The following is a 24,781-nucleotide window of genomic DNA, read 5'->3' on the forward strand; positions in this document are numbered from 1 at the left end:
AACTATAAGAAAAAAGCAAACAGAGTGAATAGTTATTAATAGGGGAAAAAACCCAACTTTGCTTCTTTCACAAAACATTGTATAATAAAAACCACACTGGTATTTCTCACCAGAAAAAAATTCTTAGGAAATATTCTGAACATGAAAAATAAGGCGTTAAGCTTCCTACATAATTATCACCACCTGAAAAGATCTTTAAAAGAAAAATTACATTAAGTCAAGGAGTAGGAAATGGATTTTTAAATTGCTGCCCCGTTCCAAAGAAAAATAACATTGATACTCTTTAAAAGAATGCCAAATCGGTTGCACAATCCCTTCTGCAAACCTGTCCAAAAAGAGAACAGTTGTGTTCCGTGGAGCTGTACTTTGCACAGATCAGACGCTCGCTCTTTAGCCACGTTGACTGAAAACAAATCTCTGGAAGAGATTTTCAAAAGCATTAACTGCAATTAACCTGTAGCTGTTCCTCCAGGCTTTGGGAAGAGATGGTTTTCTCTTCTGAATTTCATGAGATCACGGGAGCATCCCCGAGTTCCCGCCTGCGAGGAGGCACCTGCAGAACCAGCCGGAGCACACGCTGCGCAACCGAGAACAGCACCGGCGGGAGCCAAATCACACATTGCCCCGTGATGCATTTTGTGACTGAGAAGCCACCTGAATATGCAATCAAAACAGCAATTTCTGAAGTATCTAAGCCAAAAAGTCCTAAGAGTGTGAAAAATAAAAGGCCCCAGATGGCCACAACGCCTTATTCAACTGCTGAAAACCAGACAGGGATTGGTTATAGGAGAGATGAGACTGAATGTTTTATTCATTCTAACAAAAACATGGCCTCTCTAGGTTTTAAAAAACAAAACCAAAAAACCAGCATAACCCCAGTAGTTAATTACAGCAGGTTCCAGCATTTATTATTACATCATTTCTCCGGGACAAAGTTATCAGCAATTTTGGCTTCCAGCTACATTATTTAATTGTTGACCCAGCAAATGCTTTAAGTGTCATAACAAATTGTGCTGTCATGCAGGAAATCAAACACACGCTGTCCTGAATAAAACCATTTCAAGCAGCGTATGGAACCACTCCAAACATTAAACAAACATCCAGCTTGCTTCCCCATTACCGTGTGTGCCACTCCACTTCATCCTTTGCACGCTCCTTGCGAGCGGCTCGTTGTTTCTCTTCTAGTCTCTCTTTTTCTTTACTAGCCACATCTAAAAAACATTTGAAGACAAGTTGGTTACTTGCAAAACAAAAAATGCAGAACACACGCTGCAGAGAAATAAATAATAGCTCATTTAAGCAAAAGAAAGCATTTGCTGTGCACAACCTCACAGAACAATGAAAATCTCAGGCCACGTAAAATTGTCATTTCAGAAAATTTGCTACTACCGAGTCGAAACTGAAATTTTGGTGGCTTATCGATCAGAAACACTGCAGCAAGGCAGCAGGAAGGAATTTAGATTAGGCATAATAGAGTGATTTTTTTTGCACTATTGGGCTATGTGTTTTTCCTGCCAAACGCCAGAGGCCGGAGCACGTCTGCTGCCCACATGCCTTTCCAGACAAACTCCAGAGCAAGAGAACGTGTCTGCCAGCTCCCCGCAGGTTCACAAACACGCAAATACACCATAACGCAGGAACCTGGGATCCGCCTTGGACACGTTTGCTCTCCCAGCCTTTTCTGGGAGAAACAGAGCATCGTGCATTGTTCTAAGGCGTGTTCATTAACACGGGATTAAAAGATTTAAGGTTGCTCTGGGAATGAGAAACTGAAGACAATCTTCCTGTATCAACAAACCTCCCTCAATCATCCCTCTCAAAGCTTACTAATGTGAAAATATTTCCTCCAAACACTCACCCATGTTGCCATTCTCCATGTTTCTGATATCCGGCCGCAGCCGGCAGTCAGTGGGAGCCAATATTGCTTCCATGCCCTTTTCCAACTCATTGAGACTCACAGCAAAACTGGTGAAATTGTACATCTTCAAAGCAAGTTAAAGAGAACACATGGGTTATTTTGGCACCAAGTTACCCACACCAAACAGGTGCAACAGAACTTCCAGGAGAAGTTACTGAGACAAACCTCCTCCCCCTGGCTGCCCTGAAAGCGTGGTTGGGGTCATGCAAAACTACAGGTTTTGTTGGAGGGGAGGGACGAGGAAAAGTAGAAGGGGATGGAAATTACAGCTTTTTCAATCAGTCTCCACTTCAGAGGATCAAGACAGATTGTCCTCTATATTTATATGGAGAAGAACTGCCAGAGCCTGACAACCAGCACACTAAGGACAGGCACAAGGTCTCCCCTGAACGTGACTCACATTCCTGTGGATAAATCACTAGCGATGCACAGACTGATGGAAACAGTTACCTGTGATGAGTTTGGTGGCCGACAGTTTATTCTCCAAAGCAATTTACTGCCTGGTATGAACTGCACCGTGTCTTGAACCTCTGGCATATCATCGGCCTCATCATTTTCAGATTTAATAACATCTTCACTCTGAAACAGAGATAACGTTTGGCAGGGGAACAACGGGAAACTGGGCAGTTTCATCTAGAGATCCCCAGTGACTCTTGAAGAATCTGTTCAAATTTGAGATATTAAACACTCTCCTGTACTTTTGCCTCACCTCTCACATTTGCTTTTCCTTACTCTGTACACTGTTCCTCTCCTTTTTTATTGTAATGCCTTGCTCCTGATAGATCTGAATAGTTCCCCACCACCTAGGTACAACTTCAATGTCTGTTTAAAAAAGATTAATAATAGTAAATTAATGTCTTTCAGAAGTCGTTTCCCCAGCTTCCCTGCTATCCCATGCCATAGTTTAAATTCACCTAACACAACTATTACTTCTTCAGGTTGAAGTGAGCCAAGACAGTGATTTAAACCAGTTCTCATGATGGCCTGAGAAAGATAAATAGGTCATTCCTGCTTTTGGATATCGCGTCATCATTTGCAAAGTATCTGGATGCGCGATTAAAGAACAGATCTGCCCTTGTTTCAGTTTGATTTCCTATGCTCCACATTCCAATAACTATTATCACTGCCAGTCTTCTCACTGTGAAGACTGTGGACTTAAGTGTATAAATACAGTGGTTTTCCTTCCAAGTTTCTTTGTTACCAGATGTGCTGTTATAATGAATATATAAAATGAAATGCAGTATTCTCCTAGAGGCCACTCAGAATCTGAGAGAATCCGGCTGTTGTGGCACACAGACACACTGTGGAATTTCAGAGGATTTCACCATGAGAAACCATTTAAAACCACAACAACCAGAAGGGAAGTTTGAGGCAATAACATCCTAGAGTGACAGTATCTTCACTCTCACCCCCTTCCTATTTTGTTTCCGCCACCTCTGACACGGCCCATTGACTTTATTCAGAAATACCCTATTAAGTTAAACAGGGCCTGTTTTATACACTAGAAAACAGCTCCATATGGTTGAGAGTCTAATTTCAATCACTTGGTTTGAGTATTCATTATTTTAAAAGACTCTTTTAGGCTACTTTCCATGTCAACATCTGGTTTACTGTTAGTTCCCCATCTAAATATAGATTCAACAGGAAGGAAGGAAAGAAAGAGTTGATTTTCATAAGTTGAACAGAACCTTATTATTTAAAAAGTCAAAATATAAGCCTGCACCGTGACGGAATCCAGAGCCAAAAGCAAGGCTTGTTCTTGCTCTAGATTCTTCTGATGTTAATACTTTTTATTGAAAAGTTTGAACTTCTCTTAAGAGTGATTAGCTTCTGTTTAACTTGTTTTCATTTTCAAAGAGCAACCAGGGTCTGCAAGACCCTGTTGATCTCAGGACACCCAGGAGCCCTCTGCTGCATCATGCAACATTCTGCATTTCCCATGGGAGACTGAGGCTTTGGTGGTAACGCACCTGACAACACTTTGCATGGGATGAAAACAACCCTGCATGACTCCAAACCCCTTTGTTGTTTAGGCTGTCTACATCAAATTCTGAAGGCTGCATCAGCAAAAAGCAAAACTGACTTAAAAAAAACATGTTTTGTTTTGGGTTCTTTTAATGCCCAAATTCTAGTATTTTTACAGCTGGAGTTGGCAGCAAAGCCACTTTTCTCATTCAAAGACTGGACAACATCAGCTTGGGGGTTGATATTTTATGACTTCTCTTTGACAAGCCTGTAGCAAACACCGTTCCTATGAGCTCTCTCCAATACCAGCAGCATCTGACCCTCACCAAAAGACACACTGTTTTAACCCTCCATTCACCACCACCTGACCATTTACGCAAAGAAGATATTTTCCTTTTATTTCTTGTATTTCAGTATCTTTATCTCCCTACAGAATCCTTAACCTTACCGGCTTCAATTTCTTCTGCTCACCACCTCTCTTTTCATTCTTTTTGTAAGTCTCGTACGTAGTGGGATCGGTGCACCACAAACATTCCGTCCACTTGCCATAGATCACGCACAGCTTCTTTCTGCTGCAGAGAAAGCAAAGGAGAATTAGAAGGCTTCCTAAGAAGCAAAAGTTAAGTCAAGTCATGCAGATTCTGATCTGTATTAAACACCCGTCTTCCTACTTCGTTGTTTAGTATTTTGTTTTTCTTTGCAGATTTCTTAGGAGCCAGATATTTGATAATGCAAATAAAAGGCTTCAGCTTATTCCATTCTTTCTGACATTTGGTCCTGCACAACACATCCTCATGACTTAGCCATGTGCTTTTGCCACTGTTAGAATGAATGTGGGTGCAATAAAGCCAATAGTTTTCAATACAGAGACTCGACTCAGAATCACGAAACAGATTTGGGTTTGATTAAAAATTTCTAGTTACCATATTTTCATTATTTTAAACTGAAGACCACCATGGTGAACGTACAACAGTGAAATCAGTTGCCAACGCTCTGCATTTTCCCCGGATATCTTTATTTCCAAAGACTGGAGAGTTTTTTTTAATAGCGCTCAAAATGATCATCCTAGAATCAAGGGGTTTAATATTGACACAGAGAACAGAGACGGGTTGCAATCTGCATTTCTAGCAACTTCACAGTCACATCAGTTGTGGTCACTACACCAGCAAAAGAGTCACAGTGCTCAGAAACAGAGATGCCAAGAGGCTTTTATCACTTACTTCTTGTCCTGAATGTAGCCCTCTACTCGGTGAAGCTCCTTCCCAAACAGGCCACACGGTTTAAAATTAAGGACACATTTATCTCCAGTACTGTAAAGGAAATAAATACATGCGTAAAGAAGTAAGACCCTAAATACATTAGTAATTAGACTTTTTTTTTTACCTTATTTAGCTTTTTGCATAGAGTTACAGTTAGCTGGGGGGTAGTTAGTTATACCATTATTTGACTGTGGTTTATTATCTGACCAAGGCATTAAAAAAGGCACACAAATTTCAAAATTCCACATAAAGGACAAAAAAGAAATCAATGTGTGCATGAAGACGTGAGCCTGTGAAAGCCAACTGGAAATATGACCAATACTTCCAAGTTTCACATAAACCTAAAATTTATCAAAAGAACTAGGAACCGCATGTGATTTAACCCACACTATTAACACACTGCATTTCAGATTAGTATCTATTTAACAGCTAATTGTAATGAAAAATAACTTTTACAAATGACCTACGCAGGAAAATCCAGTTAAGTGCATTCAAAAGTTACACCTGAATTGCTAGCAAAAATTCTGACCTAAACATTTTACAGACATAAAGCAGCGTTATATTTCGTCACCTTCCTTGCATTGAGATGTACACACATATAAATAATCTCTCCTGGTGAGGTATGAGGCCAAGTTTCTGTGTCAAGCACACAGAGACCATCCTGGGTCTTTTGTGCAAATACAGGAGGCGGGATTGTAGATTTTATGCTACAAGAAGTATCAACACTTCTAGTTTTGAGAAGTATGAAAACAGCAGCCCTGCTGGATTAAAACTCCTATTTATTGGCAGAAAAATACATACAGAAGTAATAGAGTTTTCCCAAAATTCTCTCCCTCATCATTACAGGAGACAATTTATTTTCTATGAGGTAAAAAGCTTTTATATAGGCAGTTGGCAGAGCTATTGACATGTTCACATTATCCTCCTCTGCAATCACGTTTCTGTGCTGTACCCTTAAGACGTGCTTTCTTATCGAAACTCAAAAGAGTGCCAAATCACTACCAACACGAAGGAGGTTCCCTGCAAGCCTCCAACAGTTATTCTGTTTAATGGTTCTGTTCTCTATCAATAGTGTTGAATTTGAATGGGTAACTCACAAATGTAAATCTTTGTATCCCATATGCCATCTGGCCTGTGCCTTTTTATTAATATTATTATTACATGAAGCCCGGTCATTTGCATTTGTCAGGAAAGAAGGGAAAAAAATACAATACTTTGGACTTACAAACCCAAGCTCCCTGTATGTCTGACAAAAATTAAACTATCGCTTTGTATCACAGTGCCCATGTACCAGCCCCTCCGAGTCAGCTCTCGGTTCCATCACGAGCATTACCTGTGATTTACAATTTCTACCGTTCCGTATTGTTCTAACCACAGTTTACCAATAATTACATTATGTACACAGCAGGTTGGATTTGTCCACGTGTAGGCTTCGTTATGTCTGTAAAGGAAACAGAGAAATAAATCATTTTCTTGAGTTTGAGATGGAATGTAAGCCTGTTTTCAGTTCTGACCATGGCAGGGCAAAATATTTAGCAGTTAACTTCAAAACAGAAAAGAAACAGACTTTTCTTTAGAAGCCAACAATGTGTTGTATCTAAACATTGGTGCAAGTTAATAAAGTGATACCGCTTTATTCTTCTTCCTTCTCACAGAGCTGAAATATTAAGTTATACAGATGCTGTGCTTTTGATTACAAATTCCAGCCCAACATAAACAGCAGCCCCAGGACTTCTTTTTTTCATCTGAAGTTGTATGTAATAAAACATAACACAAAAGCACCGGGCAAACACCTAATAGTGTCTTCAACTCCTGCAGCCTCACTGCAACCTTCTTCCCCAAGCTCTTTGTGGTAAACCTCTAGCATAGTCTAGAGAGTATTTTTTGGTGATAAAAAAAGCACTGAACCTAAATATTTGAGGTTAGTCACTACCAGTGCCAGCAAAGGTCTGATCTGAAGTCGCTCCTCCTCAAAGCTTGGTCAGGCTAAACCACTAAAACAATTTTTCATTTTACAAACACCAGGAGGTAAAAGCTTTTGAACCCGAGGAGCGTGTGACAAGTCAAACTGCTTCAGTGGTTTCTACAAATACACCACAAGTTTCCACATCGCTATATGGGGCTTGTTGCAGTGTCACTGAGGGCAATTTGGGGTGTGCATGTGGTTTTGAGGTTTTTTTGGTTGGTTGGTCGATTAAGACCAATGCGACATGAGAGCACTGTATTCAATCTTCGTAAACATGACATTTAAAAATCCAGTTTATTACTCAATTCCATCCTTTTCCCAAAGATTTGCTGAGAAAACAGAGCCCTGCAATTAAGCAGTGAAAATTAACTTGTACATAAACTCTTACAACTTCTTCAGCAAGAGGTTTTTAGATAATCGCCTATGAAGAGCCAATAGGGTGATAATCATCTGTCTTTTTATTCAAGTAAATGTTCAGGAGATCAACATAAAAAACATATTTACTTCTCATACTCACTTCAGAAGCTCCAAAGTAATTGTTCCCCGAGGCTCCGCTTCTATACTCTTTCCCCAGAATTTTAGTTTGGGATAGATTGATCCATGAAAAATAAAGTCCTTATTGAGGCCTTCAGAATAAAATGCACTAATAGGTGGGTGGTGGCTGACTTGTTCAGATATAAACCTAAATCCTAAATCCTCCCTAGCAACAACAAAAAAAGAGCATTAAACAGTGAATAGTGGTTTTAAAGTATTACAAGAGAAAAGAGTTACTTGATACTTTAAAAAAAGTTTGAAGGATCTTTAGATTAAACTGAAGATGAGACTTTTCCTTTTCAGTCCCATGACACATTTTCAATTAATGGAATGAAATAAATCGTACTCTGAACCCCTTCTCTTCATACCCCAAACCAACGCGCCTTCCAACACCTCCATGACCTTCCACCCAGAAAGGCATTTGTCTCTGAAATAACTCTTGAAAACACTGAAACTCTTTGGGCAGCAAAGGCCTGACTGAAAACTCTTTTCTCCACTGCATATGTATCACCCATTTACTTGAGCAAGCTGGAAGTCCTTCTGACTAACTCCTCTATCTGAGAGGACCAGCAAAACACTCTTTAAATTAATAGTCTCTGGTCAGGAAATGTCTTTGTTGGGAGAACACAGACCATTTTTTTCTCTGCATAATTCAAAGAATACTCTGCCTAAACCCAGAAATAAAATTAATAGAGCTTATAACAACCGCTCAAAGATTTTGTGGTATTTTGGGGAAAATCATTTTAGCGATACTCAGAAATATATTTTGGTAGATTTTGATTTATTTCACTGAAAAAAATAACCAAACCAGTATGAGAGCCTGCTAACTCAAGAACACAAATAGCCCCAGCTCCCAATTTAAAGTAATTATTACCTGGTTAATTCATAGGTTTCTCCTAACAGCGGGTTAAATGGCTTGCCAGTTCTCTCCCACTGAGAAGCTACAGCAGAAACTGCAAAAGCAGCTACAGCCTATAAGCAGATTAAGAACAGATTGTTATGAGAACAGTACATTAAAACTCTAAGTTTAATATATTTGTTGCACATTACAGTATTATTCTTCCAAAAAGAAAGCAGTATACATTGCTTAAGGCCAAAACATTTGTAAGCCATATGATAAGTGATATATAAGTGAGGAAATGTAAGCACTTAGGAATTTAGTTTCCAAAAGGAATTCTCTTCCACAGTAAATTCTGTCAGGTTAGACTCTGCCCCATGCTTCTCCCCCTACCTCCAGAAGGACAGACTTTTTTCCTACCTTTCCCCTATTTTGACAGACAAATACGGGTGTTGTTCTGATAGTCCCAGAGAAATACACACACTCAAGTGAGAAACTGTCTTAAAATGAAAGATTTTGGGAGAGGAAAGACTTCTGAACCAAGCAGAAGGCGGGAACGGTTACTTACTTGCATTCTTTCCAGGGGGTCCGCATGACTACAAGCCTTATTAATGAGGTATATATGTTCCATATATTCTGTTATCCGTTGAAGGAAACTCAATGGCTCATTGAAGACAATAGGCATCGTAATCTTGGACAGCTCCTGGGTAACAAAAGGATAAGACATTTCTCAGACACACCACCAAGGTAACAACTGACAACAAGATGATTCCGGAAAATAAGCTGTGTGTTAGTTTACTTCAAAAACATTTGGCAAGTCTATAGCAGACCTGCAAATGCTACAGGCGAAAGGGGCTGGAAGTGCTGCAGAACCCGACCAGCAACCTGAAAAAATAAACAACTTCAAAAATGGAACCAGCCAAGCTAGTAAATTCCAGAAAAATGTGACCTTCTATTCTTCGGTCTACATGAATCACAAGAGATTAAAACTTCCACAGATAGCAGCAGTAACATGCCAACCACTTCATTACTGATATTTTAGTACCACGCATTCTTTTGAAATCCTCACATACCTATTTGCATAAAATGTAACTATTTTACTGCAGTAACCACAAATTATTTTTTAAAAGGAGCGGTTACACAAAGAATAGGATTTGAATTGCTCTAACAAATTTTAGTGGCTTTATTTAAGCAAGCTGTTATTTGCGTCAGAATGTTTCTCATTTTGCATGTGGATACAAGACAGACAAAGTTCACGCAAAGACTTCCAGTTCCCCAGGACTCCTGCTATATCCAAGCAAATCTGGCTGCTTAATTAAAAAGCTGCACTCACGACTGAGCACTAAAGCATCATTTGAGTGCTTACAACTTAGTGGAGAGGAGAATGCCACCAAATTAAGCAATGCAACTTTTTTCTCCTCTACTGGACAATGTGAGGAAGAAGTTACCCCTAACTTCTTGAGTTCAAGAATAAATCTTGTGACCCAATTACATCACACAATTAATATTCCAAGCCCACACTGGGCTCTCTAAGAAACTCTAACAGATCCCAAACTCTTCTACCCCTTTGATCGGATGAAAGCATTAGCATTTTTTGGGCACAAACTGCTTTAATTATGAGGGCAGCAAAACCCCAAAATAAAAATTTTAAATATATTAAAAAGCCCTAAATCCCACTTTACTAAGTAAAGAATAAAAAAAGCAGAGGAGCATTGTGTTAATCAAACCATAGTTTACCGTATTTTTAATGTCTTTAGTCTAGTTCTTATAGGGCAGCATTAGAAAAGCCAATCCACACGCTCCAACAGCTAGAGCAAGTAAGGAAACAGTACTGTTAGAAAACAGATGTTGAGATTCAAAGAGCTGCAGTTTCAGATTATCTTCCCTACAGAAAAAAAATGCAAAATGCACCAGATTTTATTCTGTGTTGTAAATTTTAAGTAATAAAATTAACCAGCTGAAGTTCGGAGACCTGACATCAGCTTCTTTCATCCAAGCCAACTTACCAGTCCAATGCATTTTTTTAATATGCTCCACACACTAAAATCACTTCTGGAAAACATCGGGGCAGGTAATGATGTCCTGCGATGGGAAAAACACAACTGTAGTTATCAGTGCCTTAGACAACAAGACATTTTCATTGGTAGGTGCTGAAGCATTTATAAAGGAATCAAAACATTAACACAGAGTTGACATAGGAAGCAGAGAAGCGAAATGTCCTTTCAGTTCCAGAAAAACAACCTCTTCCGATGAGAAGAGCAATGTCCCAAAAGGTAACGGGCCGGCACGTACTCACTGCTCACTTATTATGTAGTATTATGTGTTTACCTGTGTCTCTTAATTCCATTTTCTTGAATCTCTGTCTCTCCATTGTGCTTTCCGGTCCTATTGCTTTGGTGTGGATCTAGATCGAGCATTTCTGCAACTTTATGATTTGCTTCTGAAAAGTCTCCTGAAGAATTGTCGGAATCAAAGCCTGTAGCAAAACCACAAGGCAACAGTTTTGCTGGGAACCTTATTATACCACAGAGTGCCACTCACACACAGTAACTCACAGCACAAGTACACTTATAGCAGATTATTTTATTTTAAAGAATATCAAAGTGAAAACCCTTTATTAAGTGATCTAATTTCCAAGAGTATTTAGAGTCAAGTACTGCACTAGAATCAGGCATTCTCAACTGATTTTTCACACAGCTGAATATAAAACCAATTTAGAATCTTACAAGTTCTTCAGTAGCTGCTAATCAGATTGGTTGTATTGCCTCTTCTTCAGAGCTGCAGTGTGATCACAGTAATTTTGGTCAGTTATATAGTTTTTCTCAAAGACCCTAAGAAAATTAAGCTTAGCTGATTTACACTGCTAAAAGGCAAGGAGGAAAATACATAAATAAAATAAAAATGAAATAAAATAGCCATTTCACAATCCAGCAGCAAACATCTCCAATAGGGCGCTCTTACTTCATGTATGCCAGGCATACATTTAAAACAAAAAGCCGCATTTCTTTCAGGGATGAAGACCATGGCAATGACATTCAAAACCACACAAGGAAGTTCCACCAGTGGGATCTTACTTGGTAAACAGCACGTGTCGTGGGTGATGTCATGTATTAAACTGTCTCCTACATTCTGATGTCACAAGCATGTAATTATACAGCAATGACCACACCTTAGCAGTCTTAGTACTTAATTGGAAAGTATGATAGTTATATATATATATATATACACACACACATATATATATTCAGATCATTAAGACTACCCTGGAACACCTGTCTTAAAAAAATAACAAACCAAACACAGACACATGCCTATCTTTAGTCAACCCACAAAAAAATATATATATATAATTTTAAAATGGTATTCCTAACCACACATTAGGTTTTTTTGGAACCTGTTACAGTACAAAGAGAGAGAAAAGACAAGTACTATAGGGCATAACAAAATAACTCATTATAATAGTTTGACTGATGAAGGTTTCGGGTACGTGTGCCCTCACGCGGAAAGCGGATCAAGCACACACAACGTAACGAACAGCATCACATTTAACAGGCATTTCAATGAAATAATCACATCTAAATGTAAAAGTAAAGCTTCATAACAGGCATAGTCAACTGGTTTTCAGGGGAATAGTTATGAAAATTGTTACTGGAATTACAGTCTTTACATTGTATCTGAAACCATGCAAACCCTATCAAGTGTCCATTGTTTTTATCCACACTAATCTTTCCATTTCTCCACAATTCAGAATTGTTTTCCTCTGTTCCTGTACAACACAAAGGGAATTCAGATTCAGGTGTATGCATTATTTATGGAAAACAATACAGAATTGGCAAGTAAATGAATGCCAATTCAAACAAGTATCTTGCTTACAAACAACAAAAATTAAAGCCCTGCTTCAGAAAGATAAGATATGTGCAAAGTGTAAGGTCTGCTTTATTAGAGTACATCTCCATCTAATTACTTAAAGAAACAAACCAAAACCCAAACCACTAGGTACACAGCTAGGTAATCACTAGGCTTTCAACTACTCTTTCAACCTTATGTATCAGCTCTCTTGTCGACTACAAGCCCATTGAGAAAGTTTTAAAAGCTGTTTCTCAATGAAGATCGAAGTATCACAGTTCTGTGAAGAACTATCCAGAGAAGTACTGATCCAGCACAAGAAGTTTTACTGAAATATTGGTTGGTTGTTTTTCTAAGTTAGAAAAAGAGTCTTTTTCCAGCGGCCATTAAAGCCTTGAACTTCAAAACAGAGTAGATAAGTTCTACCGACAGGACAGTTTTTATAGTGAAGAGCCGCTGGGAGTGAGGACAAAAATGGGGATAGGGGACCACACACACAGAAATCAAATGTCAAAAAATAGCTTAATCAAAATCCCAACTTATGTGTGCCAGAATAAAACAAAAGCTTTTAAAAAGTCTTACATTTCCCAAGTCAAATTCTTAAGTTGGGTGCCAACATTAACCTATTTCAAGAGCTTAAAGAAAAGTGACTTGCCAGTAACTCTAGTTTTCTTGGCCTTCTTCTTCCACATCCTGCAAATGGAACAAGTCCCCTCAGCCTACGCTGCTCATCCACCTGCGAGGGAGCAGAGCCCGTCCCCGAGCCACACAGCTCGCACGTGACCGACCGCCCCTCGCGCAGTCACCAGCTTCCTTAATGCTAATTAAGCCTCGTCACTGCAGACAGAAAAGGAATTAAAGCAGCATAGTACTGAGAACCTTCAGGCCGAAGGAATAGGGATAAATATGCTGGAGGTGTAGACAGCACGTGAAGTGAGAGGGATTTTTTTCTTTGCCATTCTCCACTTTTCAAGATGATCCATGGTCACAACACGGGGCCGTTTCACGCTGCTCCCACAGGCAGGCTGGTCTGTCGCAAGAGCTACAATACTTCAATGTTACGGCAGAATCCACTGGCGCAGTTTGATCCAGACATTATGAAAATGCATAAGTTTGGCAGCAGATCCCTCACTTCCTCCTCTCCAAGTGAAAACCGGTTTTCAGTGAACACCAGCCAAGCAATAGGAAACAGAAGGGCCATAACCTCACAAATACACCAGGTCATATTAACCTCAGAACAGGAAATTTCCATGGAAATGCAGATTAATATTTAAAAATGAAAAACTAAACTATTCATGTTTGTCAAGAAGAAATTACCCTGGTAACTTGCCAAACATTTTCCTGTTCTGTGGCAAGCCTTTCACAAAACACTTTGGCAAACAGATATCTGGCAGAATTCATGAAGGATACAGCTCTGAGGAACTGATAGCACATGGTCCTTAATTAAAATCTGCTATTAGATTAAGAAACCCAAGGTGACATAGGCTAGAGGCAAGTGAGAAAAGCTATATGCTCCCCATCTCACACAGAATTTCAAAGAATCTGAAATTCAAAGGATTGACCACTTTATCTGATGCAGTCTCAGACAAAACTACCTCCTATATTTGAGAAAAAGCAGCTGCTGTGCTGTCAAGAATTCACTGAGACCACAGGTATCATCCCCAAGGGGAATACTCAGTCATGAAGCGTCCAACTCATCGGCAATGCTAACAACTTCTGAATGCAAAGGAACTTCTCTCTGTGGAAACCCCGTACCTGTCACTGCTGTGATTCATCACCTGCGTAACTTGGTCCGTCCTGGACATTTGCAGGTGTGATCATCACCCAGTCAGGGTCAAACCATCTGCCAGGAGGATGATTCCCAACCACACAATTCCATCACGTGAGCAGGTCTTTTGGATGTCACAGGCATGGCGTCAGAAGCAGGAAACTTCTCAGGCAGAGAGGAAACCCACCACAACAAAACCTGGGGTCTCTTTAGGATAGATTTTCATTCTAGAAGTGGATGTCACCAATTAATAACTACAGAAAAGTTGTGGCTTCTTCAAGAAGTGAACTCGTAGTACGTTAAAGGAGGCAGCACACCACCTGCGCTGCGCTGAGACTGCTGCACTATTCCAAAGCACAACTTCACACGCAGTTCAAGTGCTCTGCTAAGCCAGGTTTGCTACTCAGAGGACAAACACCACAGTCCCCAGTTACCAACACCACTGAGCTTGTGGGAACACACTGCAGCTCCCCCTGGGGAACCAGGGTCCGGGACTCCTGGGGAGCAAGAGGTGAGGAGTACGGTGTACACACTGCTTTCATCTCAGCATGGAGCTAAGACACAGCTGGAAAATGGGCTTGTTCCTGGCAACCATGTCTCAATCCTGGACTTAGAGCAGAACAAACCCTCTGTTCACTCTCACGTGATTTTTCCAACCATGTCTAAGTCCACCTTACCCACTTGTATTTCCCACACTACCAACATTCCTTCAGCTTTCGCGCTTCCCAATATTCTTTTCATTCCCATGACTACATGAAGCCCTCTGCACTCACCATTGCCAGCATTTCCCATTTCACCACTATCACAGGATTTCTGAGGAGACATTTAAGCAGAAGACTTCTAAATTGTTTGAGATCTTTGGAAGGATTTCCTTTTTTTTTATTAGAACACTTAAAGCATTTTATTCCAACACTAGAACCATGTAAGGCTCTTATAAATAACCACTCATCCTTATTAGTTCAAAGAACAGAACTATTTGATACACTGCTCAAGCATTAAGTGATTCATGTTTGCTCTTCTAGAAACAACACTGGATCGCAAGGACTCTTGGCTCTGTATCTCGAAAGTACACCTGTACAGTAATTTGTTTCTCACTAACAACAAACAAAACCCACAACATTTTCTACCTCAATTCCTCAGGATAAGCCTTCCATTAAGATAAATAAATGAACACAGTAACAAAAGAAATAACCCAGAGAAGATAGTTCACCTTTCAAAGGGTCTTAAAAGCATTACTTCTCAAACTGCTATTAAATTACCTGCATTTTACAGAAAATGAAAGCAAGACTGCCACTAAAGGACTGTTATAGTGATGAAATGATAACCAGCATCAAGCTGTAATAAAACACTTATTTCCAAATCTGAACTTGAATTACAATTCTTCCTTTCTTCTCTTCAGAAGATAGCACTACAAGTTTTACCAGCAGCTGTTTACTTTTTATTTATTTCATAACAGCAATATATTCCTAGCCCCTCACCACACACATCGCTTGGTTTTTTTTGCACTGTGCCCACTCACCCGTAACGGCATCATAGAACTCTTCTTCACTATTCATCCTTCAGTATGAAGTCTCCGTACAGCCAATCCAGCTTCCTCTAATGCATCGTTGAACTCGGTTTGGAGATTAAGTATCTGTGTGCCGTCCAAGTCTTCTTTTGCAAGTATCCAGCTGCTTCAGATGATCTATTTAACAAGACAAGGCAACAGAATTAGCAAGTTCCACGTTTCTGATCTGTACAAACATGCACACTTGACAAATACTAATTTTCCTACTTCTTCCCATGGCAAAAGATGGATTCTTGTGTTCATAAGTAAACAGCTTTCTTTGACACCAAAGTCATTCTGAAAATAACACTACCTACCACAAGAACAGCTGATGTACTATGCTGCATTTGTCTCCATATAAAGATATCACATACATTACTGTAAAACAGACCTTGTTCACTGCAAGTTAAATTTCAGGCAAGTACAGCTGCAAGGAACAGAAAACTGAAGGAAGAAAAAGGCAGCTGGCAAAAAAAAAAGTCTGCTCTTCATTGAGACGATGAGCCTTATCGCATCCTTAGCCAAGAAAGCTGGGAACAAAAAGAACTTTCTATCTCAAAATCTCACGGTTGCATAAAAATGTTAGCCCTCATTGTACATCATGAAATCAGCATCTAGTGACCATTAGAGAAGTTTTGTCAGGCTACTGCTATGAACTCTTGAAGAGACAACTGGAGACTTTTCCCCTCGAGAGGGATTATGTAAAGAAAGAACAAACTTTTCCTCGGTAAAGCCAAGCACACCACAAATAACTTATAGATCAATGAAGCATTCCAGCTCTACCTTGTGCATAGACTAAATTAGATTTTTCCAGATGGCTGGCAATGGTGCAACACAAACACTTTTACTTCACCCAGTTTTAGTCAAGAAGAATAATGAGAAAATTTAGTTTGTACTTGTAAAGATGTTCATCAGGTACCAACGACGAGCCAAGTACACAAAGACAAACGACAGCATGGCAATGCCACCAATATCTCCTCCAAAACAACCTCAATCTGTCAGTGTCAATTTTTCCATGATCCTTGAAGATCCCGCTGCTTTTGTCACAGTAGATTTTTCCAGGGCAATTATAACTTGCACAATTCCATTCCAATTAAGAGAAACAAAGCCAGAAGCACATTTTGCTCCTAGTAGACGAGCTTGCCATGTTAGAAGCCCATTCCTTCTCTCTTCCTCGCTGCAAGAAATCAAACTGCACGATCCCTCCTGTATTTCAAGTCTGTTTACCTCACTGCCCAGAACAAAAGCTATTTGAATGGCTCACAAACATACACTCCTTCCAATTCTCCATTCATAAAGAGACATAGTTTGGAACTCATCTAAGTTAATGGACGCAGCGGTCGCCTTGAAGTGTTACATCTGCCAAGGCCAGGTACCTCAGTTTGTCATTTTCCCTTTGGAACTCCCTATTTTGCTTGCCACGATACAATTTCACTCTTTGAAATTACATTTAAGATGAGTGGTCAAGCAATTAGCAGAAAACAACAAAGTTTAAAATAATTTCTTGAAGCAAGTCTTGAAGAAGTTATTTGGGTAGAACCTAGTTCTTCTAGTCATTTGCATGCCAATGCCTACAATATAAAAACCAGACTAACAAGAGTTAAGATAAGCATAGCACTCAAAGTCAAACACTTCCAAGAGCTTCTGGTATCTTCTAATCAAAGGACTACCACTTTGGTTCCTCTGAAATAAGCTTTGCACCTTGGTGATGTGGTAAAACCATCCACAAACAGGTTAAACAAGATCTTACGCTTGTCCAATAACCCAATTTGGAAGTGCAGATATCAATGCTGAAATAAGAATTTCATGCTGGTCCCAAGCAAGTAACCCCAACACCTGAACAGGTAGGGGATGGAAATAATATTAAAAGCTCTCATTTTCTTAAAGGACATGAGGATCTTTTGCAAAAGCAAAGGACAAAACAAAGCATGCAGTCACAATAAAAACTGTAGAAACACAAGAAAATACCTGTACCATTTCCACAGCACATGCTGAAATAGGTTTTCCAGAGAGGAGGGATGACTAAGACTGACATACTGCTTTCCAGAAGCACATCTGTCACGGACAAACAAACAAATGCTGTTCCTAAACACACACGGCACACCCATGGTCACAGGCGCTCAGATCCCGAGATGTTCACTCTCAGGAGAACACACGCTGCTCTCAATGATCTTTCCAGCCTTTACGCAGAGAACATAAATATTCAAACCACCTACACTGTGGTGACAGCTGAGGTCCCATCATGAAGGAAGAAAAGTTGTACCGAACCTGTCAATCAGCTGGTGGGGAATAATGTCAAACAAAATTGTTCTGTCAAGCACAGCGCTGAACGTGTCACGCGTACCGGGTGACACGAGTTCCAGTAACACACTTTGCTTTCAAAAGCTTAAATCCACACAGATTAGAGGGTCCTGTACAAGCCCCCAGTCCCCAGCAGCAGAAGGTACAGGGAACTCCTTTCCAGAGATCCAGTATCGATAAGATCAGTCCCAGACTTTGCACAATTCCCACCTATTTTAAACCATTTCCTCCCACTTGAATTTATTTTTAAAACCAGGACAACAAAAGTGCAAGACTGCAAATCACTTTATAAAGTATTTAAGTTGCTCAATGCATTCTTCTATATGAGAAGAGATGCAGACACTCCTTGTGAAGAAAGGTTCCACCTTCAGAGCTTCTCTCCAAACCCAAAGGTGTGGAGATCCCTGCCCTCTCCATGATGCCATGGAGATGACCCGCAATGGTTGCCCATAACATCTCACTTGCTTACAGCCCTCCCAAGCACTACAAGTTGAAGCTTCCTACGCTGTTTATCTGGGTAGGTTAGGAAGCCCTCAAGTTTGTCATCATGTGTACTTGCTGCTTCTCAAATTCCATTCCTCAACAGCAAAAAACACCAAACACCTTGTATCTGTGTCACTGATATCCTGGGTCCTCAGAACTTGCACACCAATCAAGAAAACCAAACACTAGTACCTGTTCAAAAAAACCTGTAAGAGTTTGAACATGCAGTTACTATGACTTAGTTAATTCAGCATAACTAGTTACTCCATACTGACTTGTTCTTCTATGCTAATCCTCAACAAAGACCCAGGTGCTTAACCAAAAGTTACTCCTCCTTCAAGAAACATTTACATATCTATAGAAAGGTAGAGCATTTACAACTGGAGTAGCTCATCTGAGTGGAATGCGGTTCAGCAAGCTCAGTTTTGAGGTCTGGTTTGCTGACTCCAGCTTCCCTGTCTGACTGCTCCACACCTCAAGTCGAAATTTTAAATCACGCAGCAACTCTGGAAAGTCACTGCTTTGTTGAAACCATCCTCCTGTCTTCACAAATCCTGAGGTTTTTTTGCTCATGAAGCCCACGTTCTAGGTCTATGAGATATATACAAAACACAGGGTCATGTTCATTATACAGACATTGAATCTACTTGTGAGACCAAGGAGCATTTCAGTAAAAGCAAGTGAGGAAACACTAAATAGTCATGAACACAAACACAGACCTCTGCCAGCATGAGCAGGTAGGGTGTTGGAAGCTCAATAGGCGGGAATTAGAGTGTCGCCCAAGAATTAATGAACCGGCACATTCAGCAGCTTTTTCACATGTACAGTTTTGCTGGGCGTGCGCTTCCACAGCACATTTTAACACAAATCAAGTTTATTAACTTGGAAGTAGAATGCTTGCAAGCAAGGGAAAAAAAATATAATGAAGACTTTCTGTCAAATCTCATATGAGAAAAATACTAAAATACTGCACAAGTATTGCCATGGGTGAGGAAGAAAAGGGGCAACTACCATTAATTCTGAAAAGACACGCAATTTTCAGGTTTTTGCTTTTATTTAATGAGTCAAAAGGGCGCAAGCTCAATTTAATAGAAATATCATGGACTGAATTTAAAATCAGCTTGATACAAACAAAAGTTAATTCCATATCCTGTTTAATCCACCTGACGGCACATGTTAATAAACATTTCCATTATTTTGATATCCTGGGTTCAGGATACACTTTGTGTCCAGAAAGAGATGCCAGAAGAGCCAGCAGAAGATCAAACACACACACTCTTCATACTGACACTAATAATATTAAATAAAAATACAAGGAGAACAAAAACCCCAACAGTCCTACAACATGACTGGTGGAATCAGAGCCAACCCCACCTTCTCGAGTTGCCAACTGAAATAAAACGTAGCTGTAGTACTTCAAGGGACGGAAATAAATAGCTTGAACTAGAAGATAAATATTAATGTATTTTTGCTTCATAGACATCTCCTGAAAGCATCAAACTGCAGCGTTTCATCTCTCAATGAAAGCTTCAGCAAGGATGAATCTTAATTGACTCGTGGAATTAGGTTACCTACAAAACTGGGTTTAAAGCACCTATAAAAATTAGCCAAGATGTCAATTTAATTGACAATTTCGAAACCTGCTGCAATTATTATGCACTTAAAATCTCTCCAACCAGAGAACAGCTACACAGATTGCAGAATCCAGAAGAGGATTTTTATTTACCAAATTAGATTTGTTTCTTACTCCAGAGTTTGAATGTAACAGCATCTTCCATCAGGATGTCTTGGCAAGATGCAACTTGCTCTGAATCCACAGCAAGAGAAGAACAAGTCCCTTTGCTGAACAAAGTGCAGAGAGATGGAGAGATGAGGATCTTGGAAAACTGCAGCTGCCCCTAGGACAGGCCTTTGTGTAGCTGGGGGTTATTTGCATTTAGCTTGGAACACATGAGCCAAAGATTTATGGCACAGATTTATGGCACAGAGGGTCATGTTCTGTTCTCTCACCATATTTTTGGTGCTGTTTCACAAGCATTAGAATAAACTGAAACACCACAAGTCTGGTTTGCAACCGAGTTCAGGCTGCAAAGTTTGTTTCTGCATCATAACAAACCACAATCATTGTCACATGCACGAAGTACTGCCCCCAGCACAACGCGACAGCACTTCTATCAGAAACTTCATCCATTGAACACAAAAACTGTAAAGACGACACTGGACAGACAATTCCCTACCAGCACAGTGGTCAATTACCTACGGGAACCAATGGGGATCCCCAGTGTCACTTCTGCCAAATATTCTGGTCTACGGCCAAGGATACTGGTTCACAGAACTTCCACCAAAACTAACAAACAAAAAAAGACCAGGAAACTTGATTCCAGCAGATTAATATTTTCTGATGCAAAATACTTCATTGAAATTCCCACAGAATTCTGTAAGTATTCTCCTTTTTTAACACTATGTCAACACTTGAGACACTTTCCTACCTGAAAGCATGTGGTACAACATCCTTTGGACTTTGTAACGTTCCCTTGGACACTATCTCATTGTCCACAATTATAAAAGATCACAAAATTCTGGTTTACATGCCTTCCCTACCCATGAGGCGTAATGCTAGGCTTGATCATGATGGATACACCAGCTCATTCCTAGCCACGCTGTTTAAAAAAATATTATTAATAATAATAATCAGTAATTCAATACTGTCTTGTAAAACTAGTTACTTCTTACTAGCTTCCTAAAGGATGTGTTCTATCTTCTTTGTAAGAGATACAAGGCAGGAAGTAATCAATAACTCCAAGCACAGCGGATTTGATTAACTCTCTATCTACTGACACTTGTGTTCATTTACAAACATTTCTCTTTGAACCAAAAGTTACTTTGAAGGTAAAATTAAATATGCTTGAATATTTCTTATCAACGTAACTACCCCTACAAATTGATCACTGAAGTTTAAGAACGTGAAGAGCACTACAGCACATAACATCACTGGAGAAAACCCCTAGAACAGCAGATCTCCCTCCTAAAAGGCTCTGGTTAAGCTTTGTCTCTGCGGACCCATTCTCTCCAGGTAGTTACAGTTTTACATTTATTCTGTACAAGGTATCTTACAAATCATTTTCATGAAGATTCTTAATTATGATAGCGATCATACTGCAAATAAAGCAGGATGACAACAGCTGACTAACCCAGTGCAAAGCCCTACAGCATAAGAAACCATGGTTTTGTGGCTACCAACAATTCCTCACACACCGAAACCCTGCAGCATGAGTTCATGCACGTGGCTAGCGGACTATTTGCTGAAGATTAAGATGATATTACAAATTTGCAAAAGCTTTAGAAAGTCAGAGTTTCTGCTATGTCTGCATTTCCTTTAAAGCTAAATTTATAGTAGATACTTAACAGATTCCAGTATAAAGGCATTAGTATGTCTGCTCTTGTCAATAGATTAACAACAAACAAACAAACTTGGACTTCTCAAGACACAACAAACACCTCTAAATAGAGTTCACTTTTAATAAAGAATCCACTAGGTATCTTCTTGGTAACATTAATCCACGCAAACTGGTTGCACATGGTTGCAATGGTTGCAATGGTTGCACAGCATTTAGAACTACATTTAAGACAAAATAAGGCCATGTAAATACAGTTATTTCCATCTCTAAATACAGATAGCATTTTTGTTTCACTATTAAACAACCGTTCAATAGGTTCATCAATGTTGTGCAACACACAGAAAGAGCTTGTGCATGGGGGAGATGCTCTGTTCTTCTGACAAAGTTCTCATTTCAGCCAGTAAACAAACATGCCGCTAAATGCACTGCTATAAACAGGCTGGTGCTCTTCTCTGTAGTCTTAACATGTACAAGTTGCATAATTGACAGTTATTACAAGGATTCTCATTCTCACTCGATCAAGTGGCTGTCTGGAACAAGTGACACGAACCACAGTCACCCAGAATCCCAACGCTGCTGCCTCAGACCCCCCACATCCGCATTTCCTCTGAACTATCACTAAAGCCAAAACCCAACGAGATATATTAACAGATTGCTTTGGGAGCCCTAATAAAAATCTGACTTGGAAGGGAAAAAAATAACGAGAGTACAGATATAATGAAGTTATCCGTTCATGAAAACACACTTGTTGACAAATATAAGCACACAAACTTCTTTGTAATACCGCAAAGGTTCAGAGCATCCCAAGAACCACAACACTCCTCTAAAATCGAACAGTACAGCCGAGGAACTGAACTCCAACAGGAACGCCACGGATCCAGGGTTCCCTTCAGCCTAACGCCAAGCACACAGGTTACATGTCCAACAGAGCAATATGCAGTTTAAGTTTTGCATCGTAAAACCAAGAGGGTCAGGATTAAAAGGTCCAGGTGTAGTTCTGCAGCTGCAGACACAATCCACCTTTTATGCACACCAGATTTATAAACAATCCTAGGAAGACAACGCTCTGCAGCCCCCTACATTTGCTGAATGAAGAGCTGCTGTTATTTACTAAAAACCTGTCGCATTAAATTATGTGCATAATAACATATACTGAAATAATCCAAAGGATCCGTCTAGACCAGCAAGTGAATTTCCAATTGTAACTGCACTAAAAAGAAAAAACCAAACACACAAAACAAATACACACACATTTAAGAAAGCTTAGTCTATTCTTGTAACTTGTTGATCCTGAAAATTAAGGCATTATCATTGTGCACTGAATCAAGGATAAATTTTTGAAGAGTATAACTGAAAGTAATGCTAAGCCACATTTGACACATTCTAATTGCTTGCTGCTCTCCTGCAACTTGCTATTACAAGCCTTTAGGAATACAAAGTAAATAATGACACCATCATACATTCTTCTGCATAGTAATTATTCAGAATTCAAATATTGAGATAATATATTATTTAATTAAGAGATCTATAGTGGTCTATTGCATAAAATAATGAAAACCATAAAAGAACGGATATAACACACAATTTATATTTTTTTGCAACAGGAAACATATCAAAGTCCCGTTATCTTCCAAAGCAGCAGATACAGACTGACCAACGTTTTCCTTGCTCTCACTTTCACATTTATTCAGGTAGTCAAAAATACCCCTGAGATCAGCTACATATTCAAACCCAGCAAAAACACTCCAGATGTTGAGCACTCCATATTTAACATGTATTCTTTGCATGCCTGATTTTGTGTATTTCTTCAAAAAATTTTTAGATAACCAAATATTTTAGTTATTTCACAGAGAACAGACTGAACACTAAGCATTTTAAAACATCATACTGGAGCCAAATACAGACACTCCTTATTAGAAATCTTCACGACTCAGGTGACAAAACCAATACTGATTGAAGGGCTCGAAAAAAATAATCAACTTGTAAACAGAAGTTCTAGTTATCAAGTAGCATGATATAACGTCACATTGTTCAAGGACATGGTACTTCAAATACCAAAGCTAATGAATTATCTGCCTAAAAATTCAACGTACGTGCAATGTGAATCTTGCTTTCAAACAACAACAAAAAAATCATCTGACTGGCACTACAAACAGTGATTTAAAAGTATAGCCTTATCAAAGTGAAAAAACCTGATTGGTATGTTTTCCAGCCAACACTAAAATAACAGAAAGCAAAGCTTTCCACCTTTGTTCTAGGCCAGCATGTGTGAAGTTCACACAGTACAATTCACAAGAAGAAAGACTGAAAGAAATACCAGGCTCAGTCATGAGACCTGTCAGCTTAAGCAAGTACGTACCATAGAAAGCAGTAACAGTATTAAAACTGATTTAAATAAACCATCCAGCAGTGAAAATTACCCTCCACCAAGTACATTCGCACAGATGTTAGCAAACAAATAACTACAGCCACCACACTCTTTTCCAGTATTGCATCAACTGAAACCTCTAACTTATTGTATTCAGCTACTTGCAGGCACAGAGTTTGTTGTCTAATCAGCATTTTTCCATCTTGAACTTTCCTGTTTATAAGATTATAGTGGCACAGCTGAAGAGCTAGTTTTGGAAAAAAATGGCATATTTATTCCTGGACAGCAGATGTCTCAGTGTTTCCTTTCGAGCACCCCCTGAAGTTACAAGTTCATCATGAGGTGCTGCTGGTCAGGAAAGTAACATGTAAATCACTCCTGATCTTATCCTACATCGCCTCAGCTTTCTGTCACATGGTCAAACGTTTGTATGACTTGACAACTATTCTAAGAAAAGCTGTGTTTACAGTAACTGAAAACTCAGGGGGTTACTTGGGGGAAAAAAACAACACTGCTCGGGATTTCTTGCTTCCATGCTAGTTTAGCCAGTTCTCCTACTTCCATCCAGCACTTTGCGTTTGGAAGTTACCC

General features: G+C 39.5%; 1 protein-coding gene across 5 annotated transcripts in view; it reads right to left on the minus strand.

Annotated features, from left to right (window-relative positions):
• OSBPL2 (oxysterol binding protein like 2) overlaps positions 1–24,781 on the minus strand; it is a 29,139-nt gene that overhangs the window by 2,778 nt on the left and 1,580 nt on the right. For 2 of the 5 annotated variants that reach the window (XM_065032392.1, XM_065032391.1), the window contains 12 exons: positions 15,614–15,778; positions 10,809–10,956; positions 10,487–10,562; positions 9,049–9,183; positions 8,517–8,614; positions 7,626–7,808; positions 6,476–6,583; positions 5,104–5,193; positions 4,332–4,452; positions 2,369–2,497; positions 1,859–1,982; positions 1,121–1,211 (listed from right to left, as the gene is read on the minus strand). In XM_065032392.1, the coding sequence (XP_064888464.1) occupies positions 1,121–1,211; positions 1,859–1,982; positions 2,369–2,497; positions 4,332–4,452; positions 5,104–5,193; positions 6,476–6,583; positions 7,626–7,808; positions 8,517–8,614; positions 9,049–9,183; positions 10,487–10,562; positions 10,809–10,956; positions 15,614–15,650 (1,340 nt within the window). In that variant the 5' untranslated portion in view covers positions 15,651–15,778. Of the gene's footprint in view, positions 1–1,120; positions 1,212–1,858; positions 1,983–2,368; positions 2,498–4,331; positions 4,456–5,103; positions 5,194–6,475; positions 6,584–7,625; positions 7,809–8,516; positions 8,615–9,048; positions 9,184–10,486; positions 10,563–10,808; positions 10,957–12,981; positions 13,159–15,613; positions 15,779–24,781 lie in introns of those variants that run through there. The other 3 variants (XM_065032389.1, XM_065032388.1, XM_065032390.1) reach the window with 2 other exon arrangements.

Source organism: Columba livia, chromosome 16 (assembly GCF_036013475.1).
Source record: "Columba livia isolate bColLiv1 breed racing homer chromosome 16, bColLiv1.pat.W.v2, whole genome shotgun sequence".
NCBI classification, from domain to species: Eukaryota; Metazoa; Chordata; class Aves; order Columbiformes; family Columbidae; genus Columba; species Columba livia.